This window comes from Pelodiscus sinensis, chromosome 3, assembly GCF_052426305.1.
Source record: "Pelodiscus sinensis isolate ZL-2025 chromosome 3, ASM5242630v1, whole genome shotgun sequence".
NCBI classification, from domain to species: domain Eukaryota; kingdom Metazoa; phylum Chordata; order Testudines; family Trionychidae; genus Pelodiscus; species Pelodiscus sinensis.
The window spans coordinates 135,945,267-135,966,715 of record NC_143054.1 but is presented as its reverse complement, the minus strand read 5'-3'; the positions used below and the strand labels follow the sequence as shown (position 1 = coordinate 135,966,715).

General features: G+C 42.0%; 2 protein-coding genes across 7 annotated transcripts in view; one reads left to right on the top strand and one right to left on the bottom strand.

Moving 5' to 3' along the window:
• The window catches only part of CNST (consortin, connexin sorting protein), an 87,722-nt gene extending 85,371 nt beyond the window's left edge, over positions 1 to 2,351 (bottom strand). For 3 of the 5 annotated variants that reach the window (XM_075924905.2, XM_075924907.2, XM_075924908.2), the window contains exon 1: positions 2,213 to 2,351. The gene's annotated coding sequence lies outside the window, so the exon portion shown is untranslated. The other 2 variants (XM_075924906.2, XM_025190792.3) reach the window with 2 other exon arrangements.
• Positions 2,306 to 20,610, top strand: TFB2M (transcription factor B2, mitochondrial). Of its 2 annotated transcripts, none has more exons than XM_075924910.2 (8): positions 2,306 to 2,445; positions 5,312 to 5,400; positions 6,658 to 6,811; positions 7,249 to 7,397; positions 9,759 to 9,848; positions 12,073 to 12,135; positions 14,204 to 14,355; positions 16,433 to 20,610. In XM_075924910.2, the coding sequence occupies exons 2-8, from the start codon at positions 5,332 to 5,334 to the stop codon at positions 16,617 to 16,619; spliced, it is 864 nt and encodes a 287-aa protein (XP_075781025.1). In that variant the 5' UTR covers positions 2,306 to 2,445; positions 5,312 to 5,331; the 3' UTR covers positions 16,620 to 20,610. The 2 variants fall into 2 exon arrangements, with proteins under 2 accessions (XP_075781025.1, XP_075781024.2); XM_075924909.2 differs by lacking the exon at positions 2,306 to 2,445 and adding an exon at positions 2,452 to 2,828.
• Positions 20,611 to 21,449: the final 839 nt, after the last annotated feature.

Sequence of the window (21,449 nt, the reverse complement as noted above, 5' to 3'; positions counted from 1 at the left end):
TGATTATGTTCCTAATAGCATAGGTTAATATATGAAAAATCTCTTTTGGCCCTCTATCTGTGGTATCTAGAAGCCCCATGCCCAGTTCCCAAATACACAGAAGAATATAAAGATAGGAAGTATGAAACCATAAAACCAATGTTATTGTATCATAATGTCTGAACAGAAAAGTCTATAAAATTGATCTAAAATAATTTTTATTTCTACACCATAAAAAGAACAGAACATAAGAATTCCCCTTTAAAGGAAGCACAATTTACCCCAAAGCCAATCCAATCTTTAGTCAAGGAAAGGCTGTACTCAAATAAATCCTGATGTGAAGAAAACAGTAGTTTATTGACTATGAAGGACACAGAATAAGCTTGAATTTTAATCCATCCAATACTGCCTTGCATATTTCCCAACGAAGCTGAGTGACCCCACTGGTTTCAATGGGACTACTATTTCTGTATTTAGCAATATATCTAAGCAAGAAGTGTTTGCAGAACACCTCTGTATCATTTAAAAACAAAGGATACAAAATTGCACAACAATACTATATTTGGAGATCACAGTGAACACTTTCTCTAAGAAAACAAAACTCTTTATTATCAGTAAATTGTTGGGGGTCTCTCTTACTAATTAATTAATTAACATCATAAAAGCCTCTCATTCAAAAAGAGGTTCAAAATTAACATAGCACTCATTTTAAGAGATTATTTCCCCTAAGATTCAATGAAGATTAACATGGTACTCAAATGCACTTGCAGAATCAGGACCTAAATTAACTACTTGGTTGTCAATGCCAAAGGGTCAAAGAATTCTAAGAGTCAAAAGCATTAGCATAAATCCCCAAAATGTAGTATTTTATTTCTGGGACTTGGGAAATTTACTCACCAGTGACTAGTGAGATACTTCCCCTGGCAAGTCAGTGGTGGGGAAATAGTTTATGCCAGCACTTTCTCTAGAACATAAGCTCTCATTTGAAAAAATAAAGTTTTTAGGCCTTACAGTTGTGAAGTTATCATCCAATCATGAATGACTGGTAAAACAATTCAATCTTGAGAGTGCAGGCAGGTATCTCCTTTAGGGATGTGAATGGTTAACCAGGTAACTTGGGTGAGGGGAGGGGAGACCTGGAGCAGCTCTCTGCCTGCTGAGGGCAGGGGGCTATTCCAGTCCCATGGGGCCTGTTGTGGGCCAGGAGACACTGCAGCCCAGAAAGAGCAAGCCCTGTTGGCAGTAGGCCACCCCCCACCCCAAGTAAAAAGAGATTTTACATCCCTAATCTCCAGTGCTTCTATTGCTGCTCAGAGCTTTTCCATAGCCACAGCCCAGTGAAAATGACCATTATATTCAGTTTCACAACTGATAGTCAATACCTAGTGAACAGGGCAGCAGTGTAAGTGACAAGTATTATGTCACATTCACTCTACTAGGCACAGAAGCAAGCACTGGACCTATTAACAAGTACCAAAGGAAGGAACAGAGCAACAGAAGCCCATTCACCTAGAACGTGTGCAGCATTTCAAAAACCTGCTTAAATAAACCTTCCTATTTACTCTGCAGCGTCGTCCACTGACCTCCAGCAGAACCCCTACGTTATAAGGAACACAAATGCCTAATTAATACCCTACTGTTTCCGCAGGTGAGTAACCCCGCTGGTATTGTTTTTCGCATTACTCACATTCTGCTGCGGGAAGAGCACACTCAGTCCGCAGGACTGCATCGCTCCTCGCACCGTAAGAGCCGCGGCTTCATACCCATCCACGCACCCCCTAGCACAGGCAACGCGGGCACTAGAGGGATTTCTAGCCTCGATCGCGGACCAGCCTGGGGACTCCCACCCGCGCCGGCCGGACGCTCCCGCCCGGAGCAGCGCAGCTACCTCGCCCCCATCTGTCAGTCCAACCACCCGCCCGCCCGCCGGGGACCTGCACCTTCCCGCCCCCCCGCGGCAGCCCCGGCCCGGCGGCGCACGGACCCTGCTCCGGGGGCGGCGCTGGCAGCAGCCGGAGCGCTCAGCGAGGCGGCATCTCGGGACCGGCCCCCGGCGCGAGAGCCTCCGCCCCGCTCCACGTCGCCTCCACCTCGCTCCCCCCGCCGTGACCGGCACCGTCGCTTCTACCGCTTCCCGCCTGACCCCTCCGCCCGCGCGGTCCCGGCGGGTCGGACCCGGCTCCGTGCGGGGGGAGGGGGGGGGAAGGGCAGCAGAGGAGCTTCCGTCTCCTACCTGGGTGCCCGGCTACCCCCTCAGGGCTCCGGGCGGACATGGCCGGCGCTGGGCGGGGGGAGTCCCGGCCTCCGTGGCGGCACCCGCGGACTCTGCGGCAGGCTCCCAGCGGCGCAGAGCTGATACCATAGAGAAAAGGAGACTGAACGGCATACAACCATAGAGCGGGGGCGCTAGAGAGCCCGGGCGGAAGCGGAAATGACGTTGCGCGGGCGCCTACCCTGTGTTTACCGGTGAGGAAGGTCACCCACGTGGGGGTGGGGGAGTGCGGCTCTGACCCGTCGCGTGGGGATGCTGGTCGCGTGCCCGGGCCCGGGCCCCAGCGGGCGGCGCTCGGTGCTGGCTGTTCTGGGGGCCGCGCTCGGGCCCCTGCTGGGCGGCTGCCGCGCTCCCCTGCGCGGCCTGGGGCAGGAGTCGCGGCACCGGCCGGACTCCCGGCTCCCGCTGCGGCTCCCGGAGGCGGCCGAGGCGGCGCAGCTGGTGTTGAAGAGGGCCCGGTGCGCCCCCCCGCTGCGCAGGTTCATCGCCTGCCCCGACCTGGCCCGCACCCTGCACGCCAGCCTGCAGCGCGGCCCGGCCCGGGGCCCCCCGCCCCTCGTCCTGGAGTGCGAGCCGGGTAAGCGTCCGCCGAGCCCCGCCTCCCCGTTCCCAGAGCCGCTAGGCCGCGCCAGATCTAGGGCGCCCGGTCAGGGGGCGGCTGGATCCTGCTGCCCTAGCGGGGAAGTCGGCTGCGATGTAGGGGTGTGAAATCCCCTTGAACTACTACGTTAAACGTAATGATTAACCAGTTAACCGATCAAAAGGGGCTGGAGCAGCCCCCCCCCCCTCTGCCACCCCCCATTACCCACCTGTTAGGCAGAACTTGTGAGCCTCACCCGTGAAGAGTGAGTGTTAACCATTGACATCCCTACTGAGGAGGGTGGTGGGACATGTAGCTTACCTAAGTGCTACTTAAAACCTTGTCAGCATATGGGGCAAGCTGGTCCTCATCAGTTCGGCACGGGGCCCCAGGCCAGCAGAGAATTGAAGGGGTTAGCTTACGAAAGAGGCAGCTGCACTCCAGTTTTTTTGTTTGTTTGTTACGGTTGTGGCTGCATCCGTTGTTGTGTAGGAGCCGCCGTGTTAGGGGGCCAGTTGGGCTTGGCATCTCATGGGGGATGAGATGTAGGGGAACCTTGTAAATGTTCACATGTAAATATGAACTTTATGGTTTTGAAAGGTCCTCAGCAAAACAACATAGATCATAATGCTGGGAATGAAATGATGGGTCTTGCCCATTGTCTTCAGAGTTGGTATAATGTGGGGCTAGGTTGACAGTCCACACAGTCTGAAATGTTCATTTATCTTAAATCTTATTGCAAGTTTCTGCAAACTAGTTTTAAGCTCCAGTATTTGAAGAGGGGTCGTGAAATGAAATTATCATACTTTATTAGTAGTAGCTTCAATTCTACAAAGTACACTTTCAGTACCACAGCAGTTTTTTGCGTCTTTGCTGGAAGGTTGTGACTTACACTATTAAGCTCTGCACCATAATATGAGCTCATCTTAAGTGCTGACACTGCAGTGCAGTCATGAGGTGGTGTGTTCTAAGAATTATTCTTTGCTTGTGATATCAAAATCAGCTTTTACCTGCTTTGTGTGGACCTCTCATGGAACTAAGTGAGTGTCTGATGCTGCCCCTTGGATGTGAAAGAGAACTTTACCATTGGCATGGCTGGCATTACCTTTGTCAGTAATGCGGGTCAGTAAAGGTTCTAATAGCCAAAAGTGTGGACTTGCTGTCGCCGAACTACCAAAGAGTAGCTCATTGCTTTGCAAGGCTTTTTATTAAAGTTCCCTATTCTATTTCTTTTCTAAATATTTCAAACCAAACTCAGAACAGATTATCTAAAGTGTAGGGCTGTTTACATAATCACTAGGGATGTTAAAAAGTGGGTGATTTGGTAACTGTTTAACTACTAAACATTTCAGTGGTTACATGAGGGATAGCAGCCAGCTCCTTGGAAGCTGGTAGATATTGCGAGCTGTCTTAAAAAACCACCTGCCACCCCCATTCCTGGAGAGCTGGACCATAGAAATATTTTTGTACTGCACACATTTTATGTAAAAAAGTTAGTCTTAGCACAAATCCAGTAAATGTGATCTCAGTGTAACTCACACTGCCTTTTTCTTTACATGGCAACCACACAGTTCTTACAAAAACAGGACTGTGTAGCACTTTCAAGACTAACAAGATGGTTTAATAGGTGATGAGCTTTCGTGGGCCAGACCCTCTTCCTCAGATCAAATAGTGGAAGAAAACTGTCACAACCATATATACCAAAGGATACAATTTTTAAAAATGAACACACATGAAAAGGACAAATCCAATTTCAGAACAGAAGGGGGATGGAGGAGGGAAGGAGAGGAAGTAAATGTCTGTGTGCTAATGACATTAGCTCACAGACATTTATCTCCTCCCCTTCCCCTCCCCATCTCCCTTCTGTTCTGAAATTTGATTTGTCCTTTTCATGTGTGTTCATTTTTTAAAATTGTATCCTTTGGTATATATGGTTGTGACAGTTTTCTTCCACTATTTGATCTGAGGAAGTGGGTCTGGCCCACGAAAGCTCATCATCTATTAAACCATCTTGTTAGTCTTTAAAGTGCTACACAGTCCTGTTTTTTGTTTCAGCTGCACCAGACTAACACAGCTACATTTCTACCACTATTCTACACACAGTTCTTAGTTACTGCTCAAGATATGATCAGCTGCTAAATAGTAGTAATGCAGATCATTACTGAAGCTCCATTAAACCATCAGAACTTGACGAGAAAATTGTAGAACAGTGATCTCCAGAAATGCGAGAGATTGTGTCTGACCACTGTCTGAAGCTTTTATGCTGCAAAAATGTGTATATATGCTTAACTAGATTGATATGAGTAGTCTTACTCAAATTAAAAATGTGTAAGTCTTTGAAGACTTAGGGCATAGTCGCTTATGTATTTTTTTTCCAAATATTTAAGTAAGCTTATTTTTTAATGAAAGGCATGTGGACTAATTATGTCCTTAGAGAGCCAATGTTAAAGGATAAAGCCAAACAGTGCTGACTTTTCCAGGTCCTGGACTCTTGACCCGGATGCTTCTCAATGCAGGTGCCCGAGTGGTAGCTCTAGAGAGTGACAGAGCTTTCCTTCCAGATTTACAGGTATGTTTTTTCTAAGGGTATCTGACACTTTGCAGTGAGATAGCAAAATGAGAAATTAACTTAAAATCACACATCTATTTGATTTTTTTTTTTTTTTTTTTTTGCCTGTTACCAGTAACACATAAGATAGAGATTATATTACAGATGATAGGGAAAAATATTTTTAATTTGTTTACACATTTGAGAACATTTTTACTGGCTGCACACGAGAGGGAGAAAGTTTATCCTGTTTGTGTAGGATTTTAAGTTGAGGTCCTTTTAAATAGGGATATACAAGATTTGCCGCTAAGTCACCTAAATGATGCTCACTGTTTTAAGCACAGTGTTTTCATGTAGCCTTCAGAAGCTTCTACAAATATTCATAACTATTTTCAGTGCTTATTTTGCCCAATTAAACTTTTGTCCTGGATCCTGTGGTTGACTCCATGCATGTAGACTCTTGGGCCCATGATTTTAGTGGGGCTCTGCATGGGCCTAGTGGTCTGCAGATTTGGAGCCTTTTTTGCTGTTTCAGAGAGACTAGGGTTTGGGAGTTACAACTTCTGCCTGGCTGTGTCTACACTGGCGCGATCTTGCACCAGAGATATGCAAATGAGGCTAAGCGTGGAATATCACTGAGCCTCATTTGCATATCTAATGAGCCGCCATTTTGCGGAAGAGGCTCTTGTGCTAGAAGGAGCTGTCTATACTGCCTTTTCTTGCACAAGAAGGGGCAGTGTAGACAGCTTCTTCTAGTGCAAGAGCCTCTTCCGCAAAAATGGCGGCTCATTAGGTATGCAAATAAGGCTCGGCGATATTCCACGCTTAGCCTCATTTGCATATCTCTGGCGCAAGATTGTGCCAGTGTAGACGTAGCCACTGTGTGTTCATTTTTAATTGTACTTTTTCATCTAGTTGTAAAGAGACTTAATTTACAATTACAAATTGATATGGAATCTTCAGATGTATATGGCTAGTTGAACTTAAAAAAAAAAAAAGTTACCAAAAATAATATAAGCTTATTAGTGCAGTGTAAAGTTCTAGTAAAGCAAAATATGTCAAAATACATCGGTCTTACATCAAAAGTGATTCAGCATGCATCACTTCAACAGCTATCTCTGAGAAATATTGTTTTAATTTTTAAGTAGTGTTTACATAATCTGTTTGTTTTAAAGATAATTCATTGAGAGTTGTTTGTTTTAGGATGGAAAAATAGCTAGGATGTGTCCAAGTTATTGATACTAAATACTTAAAATTTGACTTCACCATTGCTTTCAGTCTCTAGAGAACAGCCTACATGGACAATTAGAAGTAGTTTATTGTGACTTCTTCAGATTGGATCCTTTGGGGTGTGGATCTATGAAACCACCTGCTATGTACTCTGAGAAACTTTTTGAAAATTTGGGCATCTTGGCAGTTCCTTGGACAGCAGGTAAATTGAAAATCAGCCAGTGTTGGGGGAAGGAATTGAGGCCTCAGAGGCAGTTTGGCAGCTGCTTAAGGGCTTTATTTAATTTTGTATAAAGGAAGTACATCTCCCTTCCTCTTTAATACAGTCAAAGATGCTACTTCTCCAGTAGTTAATCCTCAAATTTACTTAAGTAGTCTGGCATTTTAGTAAGAGGTAAAACAGTGTATGGTGGGATATGTAGTCTCAGTTGTTTGCACCTCCTGAAGGAAGATTCAGACAGAAACTGCGTTCAGCGGTAGGTTGTACTTTAAGACACACTTGAGCAACAACAGGATCTGTAAATACATTCATGTTAAAATAAAACTTGCCATTGGGTTTGTAACTTACATATTGGTGTTGATGAGGTTGTGCAGTTATATTTGAAAATTCAAAGATACCTTTGCTCATTTTCAAAACAGATGTTCCTGTAAAAATTGTTGGATTCCTCCCCCAAAAAAAGGAAAGAAATTTTCTTTGGAAGCTTATCATTGGCATGTATGAACGCAGTTCCATATACAGATATGGAAGAATAGAGCTGAACATGTTTGTTAGTGAAAAAGAGTACAAGGTATGTTTATGTACAAGAAACTTCATTTCACTGGTTAATAAAGAAAGGCTGATGCTAGAACATTCTGGGTTAAGGCATTTTGTCCCTATTGCTTTACATTTGTTTTATTTAATCTATTTATTTATTTATTTATTTTATTTAAACATATTTTTCTAACAAAATGGAGGGACTGTGTCTCTGCTACTTGCTTCTCTTTCTGAAGGAATGTTTGTAATAAGTTTGTTTTAAAGGAAATGAGTGTCACAAGTTAGTGTTCTTTAGTCAGTAGAGGCGGTATATCAAACACATGTTGATGGGTGATAAAAAAGCAGCACTTCTATTATATTTTTTATGTAGTAACAGTAGTTTCCAGATGTTTTCATCCTGTTAGTCCCTTTGGGATCACCTCTGTTGATGTAGTTTTGCCCTTCTTCTCCCCCCCCCCGCCCCCCATACTTACTGTTCAGATTGGCTGCTTTGCACACTTCATCTTACCAGTCAACTTCTGGGGTGGGGATGGAGGAGTAGGCAACTGGGGACCTGGGAGGTCAGCCTGGCAGATCATTTTATTTGGTCTGCCACACTGCATTCTGGAAGAGAGGGATCCAGTGAAATCCCTTTTCTCCCAAGGTGCTAGCAATTGCCTACAGTTGTATAGGTCATAGGGCAGGAGCTGGAGAGCATGGCCTTGTACCTTTTAAGCTGTAATTCTGTATTAAATCTGTACAGCTGCTGCCAGAGTGGCCTGGACTATCGCTCTGATTGCGTGGTAGCATTGCTGCTGAAATTTGACCTGGCTGCCCCTCTTTACAATCAGAGGTGCGGCCTAGCCAAATGGTGTTGCAACTCAGCACACAGGGAGTCTGTTCCTGTATGGCAGAGTGCAGGGGAATCCCTCAGAATTCAGCTACTGGTGGCACCCGTTTATGTGGTTTGTGGGTGAGAGAGAGAGGAGTCCATGGCTGAGGGAGATGTAATGCCCTTGAAGTGGGGGTGACACAAGCGCAGACTGTCACAGGTCTCTGGCAAGTTGGGAGGACATCAGAATTTGCTTGCCCTCCCAAGAAATATCTGAATTGGTACCAAAGCTCATGCTCCTCCAGGAAGCATCAATTTTCATATCCTTTTTTAAAAATAAAATCCACTAAATCTTGATATATCAGGTATTACGATTTCTAGGTGTACCTATGTAATCCAGTTTATCCAGCCCATTTCTTTTAGTATCACCATTATGGTATTACTTCCTTACACCAATTTTCCATTTGCTTCATGTAATTTCTGTAACCCGTCCTCTGAAAGTGCTCCTCTCCCCCTGCTAAAAGCTGAATGCCTGTCTTGGGTAAATATTGGAATCCTCTTCTAGGCAGGGATACATCTAGCTCCATTTTTTCAATTGATCATTGTGGCAAATTGTTTTGTAACTATACTTTAAAAATGAAATCACTCCATAATAGATGCACACTTCTGTCTTTGCTCAGCTCAGGAATAACCAAAATGTATTTTTCCTTTCTGGAAGTTGAGTATTTAATTGAATTGCCAGTCGTCTTAGGAAAGTTCCTCAGAAAAGCTGTTTGGCATTCATCTAATCCATCATCTGGAGCTGTTTTAACGAATTGGCTGTGATACTCTCTTTCTTAGGAATCTTACTAACTTTACTATAAAAATTACATTTATGCAATAATGTAACATCTGAAATTTGGGTGATTCTTTGGCCTCTTAGGGTATGTCTACACTACCCCCCTCGTTCGAACTAGGGGGGGGGGTAATGTAGTCATACGGAGTTGCAAATGAAGCCCGGGATTTGAATTTCCCGGGCTTCATTTGCTTAAAGCCGGCCGGTGCCATTTTTAAATGCCGGCTAGGTCGGACCCCGTGCCGCGCGGCTACACGCGGCACAGACTAGCTAGTTCGGATTTGCAACTCCGTATGACTACATTACCCCCCCCCCCCCCCCAGTTCGAACGAGGGGGGTAGTGTAGAAATACCCTTACAGAGAGAGAGTGAATGGGTGAGTGTTTTCTTGCTCTTCCACAAGCTGCTTTTTTTTTGCTTTCTTAGTAAAATGGTTAATATAGACCACCTAATGCAGTTTAAGTATATCATTTTATATAATAAAATGTTGTGCTAAATGAAGTGGTCTTATGGTTTCTAATGTGTTCCTGTGACAGTGAGGCTTAAAATAATATGTGTGGTGCATGTTGTATGAGGTCTAAGCTTGAGCTTGGCATGGAGTGTAAGTGAGTGGAGCTGAACATTCTACTTTTAATCTGAATTTGCTGGCTCTGGAGAATTTGTCTAACCTTTCCAGCCACATTTATAAGGACTTTGAAATAAGTGGATTCAAAATTCATCTTATTTTTCAACTTTTTGCTTTTCTGCCAGATGCTGACTGCAAAACCTGGAGAGCTAAGGAGTTATCAAACATTAAGTGTGCTTTGGCAAACAGCCTGTGAAATTGAACTTCTGCACATGGTGAGTATTTTGTACTGTCTGTGGTGTCTACTGAGCTAAGTGCTTTTTATAGTAAACAATGAAATTTTCTAAAATAGTACATATTTGTAGTTTTCTGTGTTGAAAATGTTCTTATGGGGTACCATTATAATTAACGATCTATCAATATTTTCTTCAGAACTTCCTGTCTTCCTAACTTGTGACATAAAATCAGGGATGGGCAATCATTTTTTGGGGGGCAACTCCAAAGTTTTGGTAAGTGGTCAAGGCATGCACTTTTTTATGGAAAGGCGTGATGGAGCAGGGAGTGAGGGCAGCATGTGATGTCTTGGCCCTTACCTCTCACCACCACCAGGGATTCGCGCACCTGGAGGGACCTGCCAACCTCAGGTTGAAGCAGGCAGAGAGTCTGCCTTGGGGTCTTGGCAGGGAAGACTGCAGGCCAGATCGAAAGGCTTGGCGGATCGCATCTGGCTTATGGGCAGTACTTGCTTACCCCTGTGTAAAATGTCTTTATTCACTCTTACTGCAGAAATTTACATTTTTTTTTTTTAAACTCAAATCAGATTGAAATGTTAACAATTTTTTTTAGGTTAGATCTAAAAGTAACACTTTGAAATTTGGAACATCTCTCTTCTAAATTAAAAACAATAAACCCAGCAGCGAGCGTGGACAGGTTGCTTTTTAAAACCAAAAAAACACCCAACAAATGCAGTCCTATAATGGAAAATTAAAAAAAATGCTAGTAAGCTTATTTTATTTTCAAGTCCCCAGTATGGATGTAAGTGACTAGTTGACTAGTCGCTCTCCCCACTCTTGCTGCCTGTATTGGAGGTAGCAGGGGGAGGAAGCAGGAGCCAGTGCTGGGGAAGCTGGCTTAAAAGCTGGTTTGCTCCAGTACCATCTCTGCAGGGGGCATGGGTAGCAGGGACCCAGCAGGAGCTGGGAACTGGCTGATTCCGAGCTCATGCCTAGTCCCAGATGTGCCTCTGCTTTTAATTGGATTAAGAGCCTGCCATCTCTTACTCCATTTAAAAGGCAGAGCTGCAGCAGGGTTAGCTTCGGGGCGGGAACTAATCTCGCTGTGCTCCCCACTGAAAATCCATCGACTAGTTGATTAAAGTAAATTTAACATCCCTAGTCCCCAGGTCACTTAGGTTTTCTTGACAGAAGCAATTTTGTGTTTCAGATTTTTAAAGATTGGCCGAATGGGTTTTTTTTTAGTATCTCTTGATAAGTTTGTCTTGGCATCAAGTGAATAAAAATAATGTTCCTGCTTTGTAGTCTGATGGAAGCATGCTCCAACTCCTCCTGATTCAACCCCCGACCCACACTGATTCTTCTTGTACTGTTCCAATCTCCTCACCCCTAAAAGATTGGGACCAGCTAGTCTATTTGCCTTTGATAGCAGCAAGTCTGTTTACCACTTGTAACCAATGTATGGTACCATAATTCATTTGACTCTGACTTGTGCTTTGATTGAAAGATGGAGAGCTAGGAAAACATCAGAGAAGAATGGTGATCTTGTGGTTGGGACTTTGTACTAGGAGATCTGGGTTCAGTTCCTGCCTCTGCTAAAGACTGTGAACTTTGTTCAAGGTCACTCAAGTCTTTATGGCTCATTTTCCATCTATAAAATGAATTTATTCTTGACCTACCTCACAGGGGCTGTGACCATATGATCAGAAATGTACAGTAGATGCTGAGATACTACAGTGATGGGGGCCAGCTAAATACTATGACAGAACCCATGGGCAGAGAGATGCACCCGGCACTAGACACGAGGCATAGGCAGGAAGTACCCTATGAACAAACAGTAGGCAACTGTAGATGGAACTATAGCATGTATGAATTGACAGTTGCTGGACATACTAGGGATTTATGCTGGGGTTTCTTTTGGAAATTAAGCTAATATAAATGTCTATGTCCATGTGCAATTTTGGCTATAAAGGGCCATATTTCCAAAGGTGGGAAGAACTTGGAAATCTGAAGGTATTTTTAGTTTTGTAGCTTTTGGGTCTACTGAAGGAAATGGGACTACTCACATAGTTAAGTAACTTTCTGAATTGGGCCAATGTATTTTTTTAAAAGACTTGAATTCATATTTTTATTTTCAGTGTACTGTATTCAACCCATGTGTAGAACAAGTTTTGGAAATGAATATGTTTTTATGTAATATTTGGCAAAAGATTTAAACAATTATGAAGCCTTTACAAAACATTTCAAATGGTTTTTTTCCTCCCAGGAACCTTGGTCTTCATTTTTGACTAATTCAAAAACCAGGGGACTTGGAATACAAAAGAGCATGGTAAGCACTATGGTCTCTTTCTTTAAAGAGTCTGTCAAACAATATAGGCTCAAAACACAGTTTTTTGTGTGTGTTTTTTTTTAAACTGTTTTACAAATTGTGATAAGAATATTTACAAATTCCCATGATTTAACTGAAACTTTTAAACTCATTCCCTTCATTGTTGAGAATTCGGATACCATGAGCTCTGTATATAGGAAGTGGAATTGTGATTATAAGCAAAAGTGACACTGAACTCAGCTAGTATCTTTTCATTAACCAATGTGACAGAAGTGTGGCAAACAGACAGAATAAATGAGAAAAGATGAAAATGTGACTTTTTGAAGAGACACTTGAGTTAAGAATCATCTTTTAAGTAATACATTTTGTTATTGGTTACTAGTAACGCATTAGATTAGTAAAACAGTTGAGAAAAATGAAAATCTACTTTGGCATCTTATTTGTTTAGTACTTCATTCAGCTTAGATGATGAAAATGCATGTTCTTGTGCTAACACGACATTTAAATGCCAAGGACAATGTTTAAATTGAAACAAAATCCTGAAATTTAAAAAAGAGGCATTTCTATCAATTTTTAAAGAATTTGGTTCTAAAACTCATCAGTATATTACGTTACCCAGTGATGTGTCTCTTTAACCTAAGATTGTAGCAAATCTAAAGGATTTGGTGTGTCTTTGTAAATTTCAATGTAACTTTGAATTTTTTGATACTATATAAGACAGCTTTATAGATACACATAAAATGCCACTATAATTAAGCACAGTTCATAAGAAGTGACACTTTAGCTCAGAGGTAGAGAACCTTTTATGGATCGGGACCCAGGCTAGTAGCTTTTGTGTGCTCCAGCCCCGCAGTGGAAGGTGGGGGCTGGAGCACCAGCATGGGCTCCCAATATTGGGGTGGAGTTCTGAACCTTGGGGGCTGAATCTAGGTGAGCCTGAAGTTCCCCAACCCTGCTTTAGCTGATAGCTGCATACCAAAAGGATTGGTGAAGATACATTAAGACTGCTTTATAGCTTCAGGGAAATTGGAGATGGGAAAGATCTATTGGATCTTATATCTGTCTTTGCCAGTACAAAACTACCTTTATCTTTAAAAATAAGTTCTTCATACACTTCTCAGATGGGAGGATAATCTGCACAAATGTTACACACAGTATTCCGTATCTGTCCAAAAGACAGATAATTAAAATGAGTTAGTCAGATGTTTTAAGGACAGGAAAGGCCATTAGGTTTATTTAATGTAACCTCTTGCATTGACACAGGCCAAAATAATCTCATCTGAAAATTGATTCATCAAGCCCATAGCTTCTGTTTGCACTATAGCACATCTTTTAGACAGATCTCCTGTCTTGATTTAGAGCAGTGGTGGGCAACCTGTGGCCTAAGAGCAACATGCGACCCATCAGAGTTCTACATAAGGCTCGCAACACTTTTTGTTCACCATTACTCACGCACAGGTTTGCCAGATTCCATTGGTTTCCGTCCATATCATTTTTTGTACTGGTTTTACACACAAAACAAGGGCACATGAAGTGAGATGCATGCTAATTGCACATGACATTGACTGTAAAAGCTGTGTGCTCCCTCTGCGTTCAAAGCACTGCTATGGTTCAGTTGGCGCACACTGCAGATTCTAAGTACACAAGCACAGTTAACAAAACTATCCTGTCCCAGGAAACTGTCTTGATTATGACAGTCTTGTGACTCACTGAGATGAAGGTGGACCACATATACAGTCCGCTCGCTAGTCTAGGATGATTTAGAGACTCAAAATGATGGAAAATCTATCTTGTCCTTAGGTAAATTGTTCGATGGTTGATTACCTTCACTGTTTTTTTTTTTGTTTGTTTGTTTTTGTTTTTTTTAAAGGAATTGTACCTTATTTTAAGTCTGTATTTATCTAGCATCTGTTGCTAACTGTTGGATCTCATTATGCCTTTTTCTGCTCACTAAAAGAGCTGTTTACTTTGAGAAATCTTTCTTTATGATGTCAATGAAATACTTTTTGTACCAAGGCCAGATGCAGTCTTAATAATGACCTTTTCATTAACTTTTTTGTTGTTGCAGCTGCTGCCAAACAACCACTTATGTTTAGTACGAATGACCCCACGGTGGAATTTATTCACAGGTGGCATGACAACTGCAAATTCATCTACTTTTATACTGATGGTACAACAGTGTCTGGCTAAACGCAAATCTAAACTAATTGATAAACTTAAGTAAGTATGGAAAAGTTAGGTAACAGTTTTTCACAAGACCCATGAATGAAATGTATGCCAGTATTTTTTTTCATAAATATAGTCTCAAATGCAGTTTACAAACATGAATAATAATAGTAAGTTGCATACCAAAATCAACATTGCCAACCCACAGCTCTGAATTAAGGATGTGGAGGTTTAACTTGTTAACTGGTAAGCCTCACCTTTAACAGCTGTGGGCCTAGGCTTCCTGTGCTTCGTGCAGGAAGGGCTTGCTCCCGTGTCCTGGCTGAAGCAGCTTGTCCGTGGTGGGCCAGTGTGCCACACAGTTAGGAATTGCTCTGGCTGGGCTGAAGCAGCCCCTGTCTGTGGCAGGGGAGGGGAGGAGAAGCCTCCCACCCCCACTATCCCTCTTTAATCAGTTAACCGGTTAAACAATATGTTAAACGGGTTAGCCAATTAAAAGAGGTTTTACATTCCCTGCTCTATCTGGATATTTTTTAACAAATGAAACTATATAATGGTGCTAATGTAGAAGAGGGGTCCGTGTGATTATTCTGAAAAATCAGATGACAGAGTGGAAATTATTAAATATAATAAATTGTTAGTTTCTTGGATGTTAATAAAATTACAGGAAAATATTAACAAGTTTCTTTACCTGATCTTGTTTCTGTAAAGGCTCAGTAATATGTTCAGGTTTCCCATTATATCTTTGGGTTTGTATATAAATTTAAATTTCAACAAAATGTTCTACATAAGGCTGTATTAAAATATCTTAGAAAAATAACTAAAAATACAGTACTGTGGTATGAAAGCATCTGCTACTACAAGGGACAGGCTGGACCCAACAGCTGGAGTTTAACTGAGAAGGCCCTGTCCTGCCATAGGGCTCAGCTATGTAAGTAGGAAGAGGGAGCTGAGAGAGAGGGGAGTGAAATCCATGCAGGCTGCAGTAGCTGGATGGTGGGTTCTTTCCTCTCAGGCTCTGGGAGACTTAACTCACTAGAGTCTGTGTGGGAACAGAAAGAGGATTCAGAGACTGTTTATGAACTGTTGATTTGAACTTGTCCTGTCCTGAGCCTTATTAAAAGAGGACATGCTCTTTTGTTCATGAGTGTTGGCTTCTCTATGCTCCTGGCTATGTAAGCAAATCTGTTGCTATCATGCAAGTGATTTAAGGTGGGCACATCCAGAGCACGACACTGGGCTGCAGTGGGCCATATAGGGTCTGCCCCACCTTCACGTATGGATTAAAAATTGTGTAGCTGATGATGGTTAAAAAGTTCTCTTTAACCATCATCACAATTTTTAATCCATACGTGAAGGTGGGGCAGACCCTAATTAATTACTTGATGTAAATAAGTAATTATTAATCACTCTCGCTATGCTTACTCCCGGGGTGTCCTCTTCCCATTCTTGAAAAATGAATGCTCCCTGAGAAGAACCTGCCTCTGGTTCTTCTAGTACAGTAAACAAACTAGTTTTTTTTTTCTTTCGTTGCCACTGGTTTGTAGTCAATAGTTTGGGTGGATAATCCCCCCAGAAATATGCTAATGAAATTCTATAATTTATTGAGCAAGATGAGTATAAATAATAAACATATTTTTTTCCTTGCCTTGAAAATAAATGCAGTCAAGATACCTGTAGGAAAGGTACAAAATCTAAATTGTATAGCAGTGACATAATGTGTGGGAGAAATAGTGGGTACACTGAAGCAGACTACCTCAGATATGGAGAAAAAGGAAGGGAGGTGTAATTAAACCCTTAACTTTAGAATGTTACCCTCATGACAATTGTGACTTTCATTGTTCTCAGGCTTCAGAATCATTCATGCCCTAGGTTCTGTATTATTTCGTTTATACAATGAGTTGCAGGAAAAATTTGCCAACTGAGAAGTTTGTGATTAAACTCTTGAATCTAATGGACAAAGGCCTCTATGGTGAACATTCACAGAAAATAATGGCTGTCACATGAGGGAATTCTTGACAGCCTGCAATTTTGAGAGAATGAATTGTACCCAGTGTTGCATCTTACTGTTTTTCCTTTTAACTTAAATGCTAAAATATGACTTTTTCTTTTGTAATGTCTTGTGTTTCAGCTCATGGAGTCCAGACAGTGGGAGTAAATTATTAAAGCAGCTAGAAATACCGGAAAACATTGTAACAGGCCATTTGTACCCAGAAGAGTACAGACGCCTTTTTGAAGCTATGGAACACTCTAAAGAGTTTAGTGAAAGCTGGCTCTATGGTGAATTCTTGGAAAATACCAGGCACATAAATTTCTAAATATAAACCTTCTGGTTTTGAAATAAATTTGTTTTAATGACTGTATTCTGAGGTAACAAACTCAAAATCTTACAATTCCATCAGTGAAGATAAGTGTTCTCTCCTGCACAAATCAGAAGATAAAGTCACTTGAGACGAAAAAGCCTGTTTACACAGGGAAAAAGACTGCTTAAACTAAGCATATGTATAGCTATTAACAGGTTGTTCTGTGTGCATGGGATTGAGGTCAAATTTTGCACCTTCTCCAGTATCATATGGCAACGGTTGATGCTCTCAGAAACGTGGCATAAAATGAACTACTTTTTTGCTACTCAACTGTATATTTGTTACATTTTTAAAAGTATCAAACCAAATATTTGTGCAATTTGGATATGGGTGTCAAAATACTTAATTGTTATGACTAACTCGTTAACAGTGCCCCACATTGTTTAGAGTGTTCAAAAATATAAAAGCTATTTTCTTTCTCCCCGACCTAAGAATTTAGTCTGAAATTGGCACGATGCAGTAGTAGTTACCAAGAGGTGAGGAGTAATGGGAAAGTAGAATAATTTGGCTACTCAGGTTAGTTATGTGTTTCACATTTCAGGTATGCTTTGCATTATATCTGTGTATGAGAGCTGGTGTTGTGGGAAGAGAGAAAATTAATAGTTACTTCTTAAATAGTAATTTCGAAATTCAGAAGATGTTGATCAGCCTCTTCTACATACCATGCCACCCATCCACATACATACAGACTTTGCTATCTTGTTTGCATGTGAAATTTTTCCATCAGATCTTTGACCATTATATAGGCCATGAAAATTGTTTCCTCCCCACAACTGTATGCCCTTAATGTAGTCATGTTAAAGTGTGTGTGTGTGTGGACACACACACACACAAATATATATAACACAACCCACTGAATAGTTATTCCTAGACCAAGTACTAGTTTACACAATCCCCGCTCCTTTTCTCCCTCGTTACCCATCTCTCCCCCCGCCCCCATTTCCCCTATAAGTTTGGTATTGAGGCTGGCAGGAGGTGTCAAAGATTAGCTGTCCAAATAAACAGCAGCATATCTGTAACGTATGGGAAGCTGTGCTGCTTCAGTTTCTGTTAGTGAAGAAGTAAGTGTGTCCTGATTCTCCAGGAGGCATGGTGGGAAGCACTGGTTGGGCTGTTGTTTCTTCCTTTCTACTGCAGTCGCTACTACTGGACAAATGATTGCTGCTGCAGGGAGTGAGCTAGGTGCACTGCTGGGTTCCTCACTTCCACCTCACTTTTGCAGTCCTACCTGTTGAGTCTATTTCATCTTTGGACAATCTTTTGCAATACTTAAGTGCCAAAACTGCCAGGAGGACTGTTTTCATCCTACAGCATGAACTATATCCTGGAGTAATTCTTGCATATTGTGATTATCTTGCCATTCACACCTTTCCTGACTTGGCTATTATAAGAATCTGTACTTACAGCGTGATCTGTATTTACCAGTGCTGAGTTAGCATATAACAGAAGCAATTTCATTTCTGTTGCAACAGTGATAGGGAATATAACTGAATGTTCTTGCTGACTCTGCCAGTCAGCAAGAAATATCATAACTTCTCCTGTGTTTTTTCTTTTGTGCATCAAATGCCTCCTTATTGGAGCAAGATGTCTGCACTGAAGCAAGATGCTAAAGAACGAAAGGAAGATTGTTGTCATAAAGTGATTTTGTTACTGATAACCCTAGAATATATGAGCATTGAATTGGAAAAAATGTACTGTCACACTTGCTATTTGATTACGAAACAGTAAGGCAATGCATGCATTCCATGAGTTAGTACAGTGGCATAGTGATTGGTGTAAGGGATTAGGAATTAAGAAATTTGAGTTATGTCCCTCGCTTTGCTCCTAACTCTGACCTTGGGCAAGTCTTGGTGTCTTTATGTAAAATGGGGAGCATGATGGCTGCCATTATAAGGTAAGATCTCCAAAAGATGCAATGAGTGAAAAATACTGATTTGATAAGTCAACCTGGACATGAAAACTAAACAGCATGTATAGCTTCAATTCTTTAATCTCATGCACTAGCCCATTTTTGCAATGATCTGTTTGAAAATCGAGAGGGAAAATGTTTAATATAAATTTTAACTCCTATTTTTTATCTTATTTGAAAGGAATTTTTGTTTTGTTTCTAATTCATGTAGGTGTATTTGAAAAGTCTACCCTACATCATTGCTGTTTTATATGCTTAAACTTAATTAAGTCTGAATGCCTCTTTATACAAGTGAGATCTTAAGTTATATATTTGAGGCATTTAGTATACAAAGTGCTGGCTCCTTTCAGTGTTTAATGCTACAGATTGAACCTTCCTTGTCCGGCACCCTCAGAACCAGAGTGGCCTGAACAAGGGAATTTGCCGGACCAGGGGAGGTCAGGCATCTGGGCTCTCCTGGGGCTCCTCTTTTGGCAGCTGCTCCAGGAGAACCCAGACACTTGATCTTCTTTGGTTCACTTGCCTGCATCTGCTGCTCCCAGCTCCTTGTGGGGCAGCAGCTGCTCCTGGGGTTCTCTGGCTCCAGCCCTGTGCACGGCAGTGGCTGCTCCCAGAGTTCCCCGGCCCCAGCCTCATGTGTGGCAGTGCAGCTGCTCCTGGGGTTTGCTGGTCCTGTGTGCTGCTGCGGCAGCCGCTCCCAGGGCTTTCTGTCCCAGGTCACTACCCCTGCAGGCTGCCACTGACCAAACCAGTTCCGCTCTCAGCCTCTGTGGCTGGGCTTTCTGGTCTAACAGCATCTGTGGTCCTGCTGGACCAACAATGTTGCCAGATCAGGGAGTCCTGGATATGAGAGGTTCAACCTGTAGTATCTTAAAACAAACACCAAACTTTATAGTAAGACCACCAATTGCATTTTATGTTTTTTGGTGAAAATATAGGTGTTGCAAGGGAAAGGAGCATTGAGTTATGTAATTTGAAAATGTAGATTGGCAAAATTTTAAACCATCTTTTTACCTCACAGATTAAAAAACACTTTATGCCTGCAAAATATATTTTTATTTTTAAATCTTAGAAACAAGTAAATTGAAATAATAGCTCAGTTTTGGTAAACACACGTGTGAGCATGCATTCATATACTTTACTTTTGCATTGAGAAATGTTCCCGTGTCTAAAAATGATTGCCTCTGGATTCCAGCTACAAATCTTACATTGTCAGTAGTGTTAATGCTTTTAGCAGTTCTAGATGTATGATGTACCTAAAGGTGACCTGAGAAGGAGAAAGGAAAAAAGGTGTATTTTTTGACTGCCTTATTATAAGAGACCTAAACTAGTGTCAGAGTTTTGTTTTCCAAAAAGTCTGACTTTTTTAAACTTTCATCCCTGTGCCTCCATCATGCATAATCAACCCTAACGTCACTTTCATTTTTCAGATTTTATAAAAGCAAACCTAAAAATGGCTTAAAGGAAAAACAGAAGTATATAGCTTTGGTGTCATTTCCGATCTAGAGAACAATGAGCCACCAAAATACCACAGAAAAAGGGAATTGCAGCAGAGTCTATAGAAATTCCAATAGCATAGTAAGTTCAATACATTCCTTTGGTCAGGACATTCCCATTGACTTCGGTTGCAATTCTGTGTTCGAAGGCATGTAGCAGCAGTCCCATTAAAGCAGCACAATGAATTCCCGTATTCCTGCCCATTGCACTGAATATATCTCAAGTTCCCACCAGACCCACAAATTACCATACTAAAATATTTCACATAGTTTTGATGCAGAGAAATTGAGGTATCTCATTTGCATGTATCTATATTCTTAGTGCAGCTCTTAATATGGTTTTGTCATAAGTAGTACAAGACTTTAAAATTTCATGAGGATGCTAATTAAGTTGAAAGCATTTGGGACAGGGTCTCTCTTGTGTTTGAACAGCATCTGGGCTTCTGGGTGCTTCTATGTGCTACAAGTAATAGAAGATTGATGTGGCAGTTTAAATTGCACAACACGTGAATGAATGTAAATAAATCTTTTGAAGAACGTGTTTCATGCAGGTTTGGCCTTTTCTTGTTAAATAATCACTATCTTGTTTTATGTATTTATTAGGAGCACTGTTCAGGCAGACAGACTTACTATACCAAATCAGAGCAGCAGTCCATCATATTTTATATCTTCCCTTTAGTTAATTGTGACAAATCTTTCTAATGCCCCAACCTCTTCTACAATATATCCTACATCTCAGGGAGAAGTTCATGAATCCTTTTGGTCTGTTCACATCTTCAGTTGTGAGATCGGAACACATATCTTGGCATATGTAATTACCAGTGTTACTGGTCATAACTTTTCTGGCTAGGTAGGTAATTTTAAGAGCATGCTGCCTTGCTGTGAATTTCTACAGGGTATCAACAATATAAAGCAGTATTTTATTTATTTCTAGACATTAATTTCAGTGGTACAGGATTCATCTATTTTTAAGATATCCATCTGGTAACTTTTCATCCTCTGGTATATATGAAACTGAAAAGTATTTTACAGGCAGTCCCCGACTTACGCGGATCCGACTTATGTCGGATCCGCACTTACGAACGGGGCTTTCTCGCCCCGGAGCTCGCAGGCAGCGGTCCTGCCACCTTGACCTCCGGGGCGAGAAAAGCTGCTCCTGGTGCCCCTGGTCTGCTGGGGACCGTCCCCAGCAGACCAGGTGCACCAGGAGCAAAGCCTCAAAGGCGGGGGACCCCGCCGCGGCTGCGGCTTTGCTCCCGGTGTCTCTGGTCTGCTGGAGATGGTCCCCAGCAGACCAGGGACACCGGGAGCAAAGCCGCAGCCGCGGTGGGGTCCCTCGCCTCTGCGGCTTTGCTCCCCGTGTCCCTGGTCTGCTGGGGG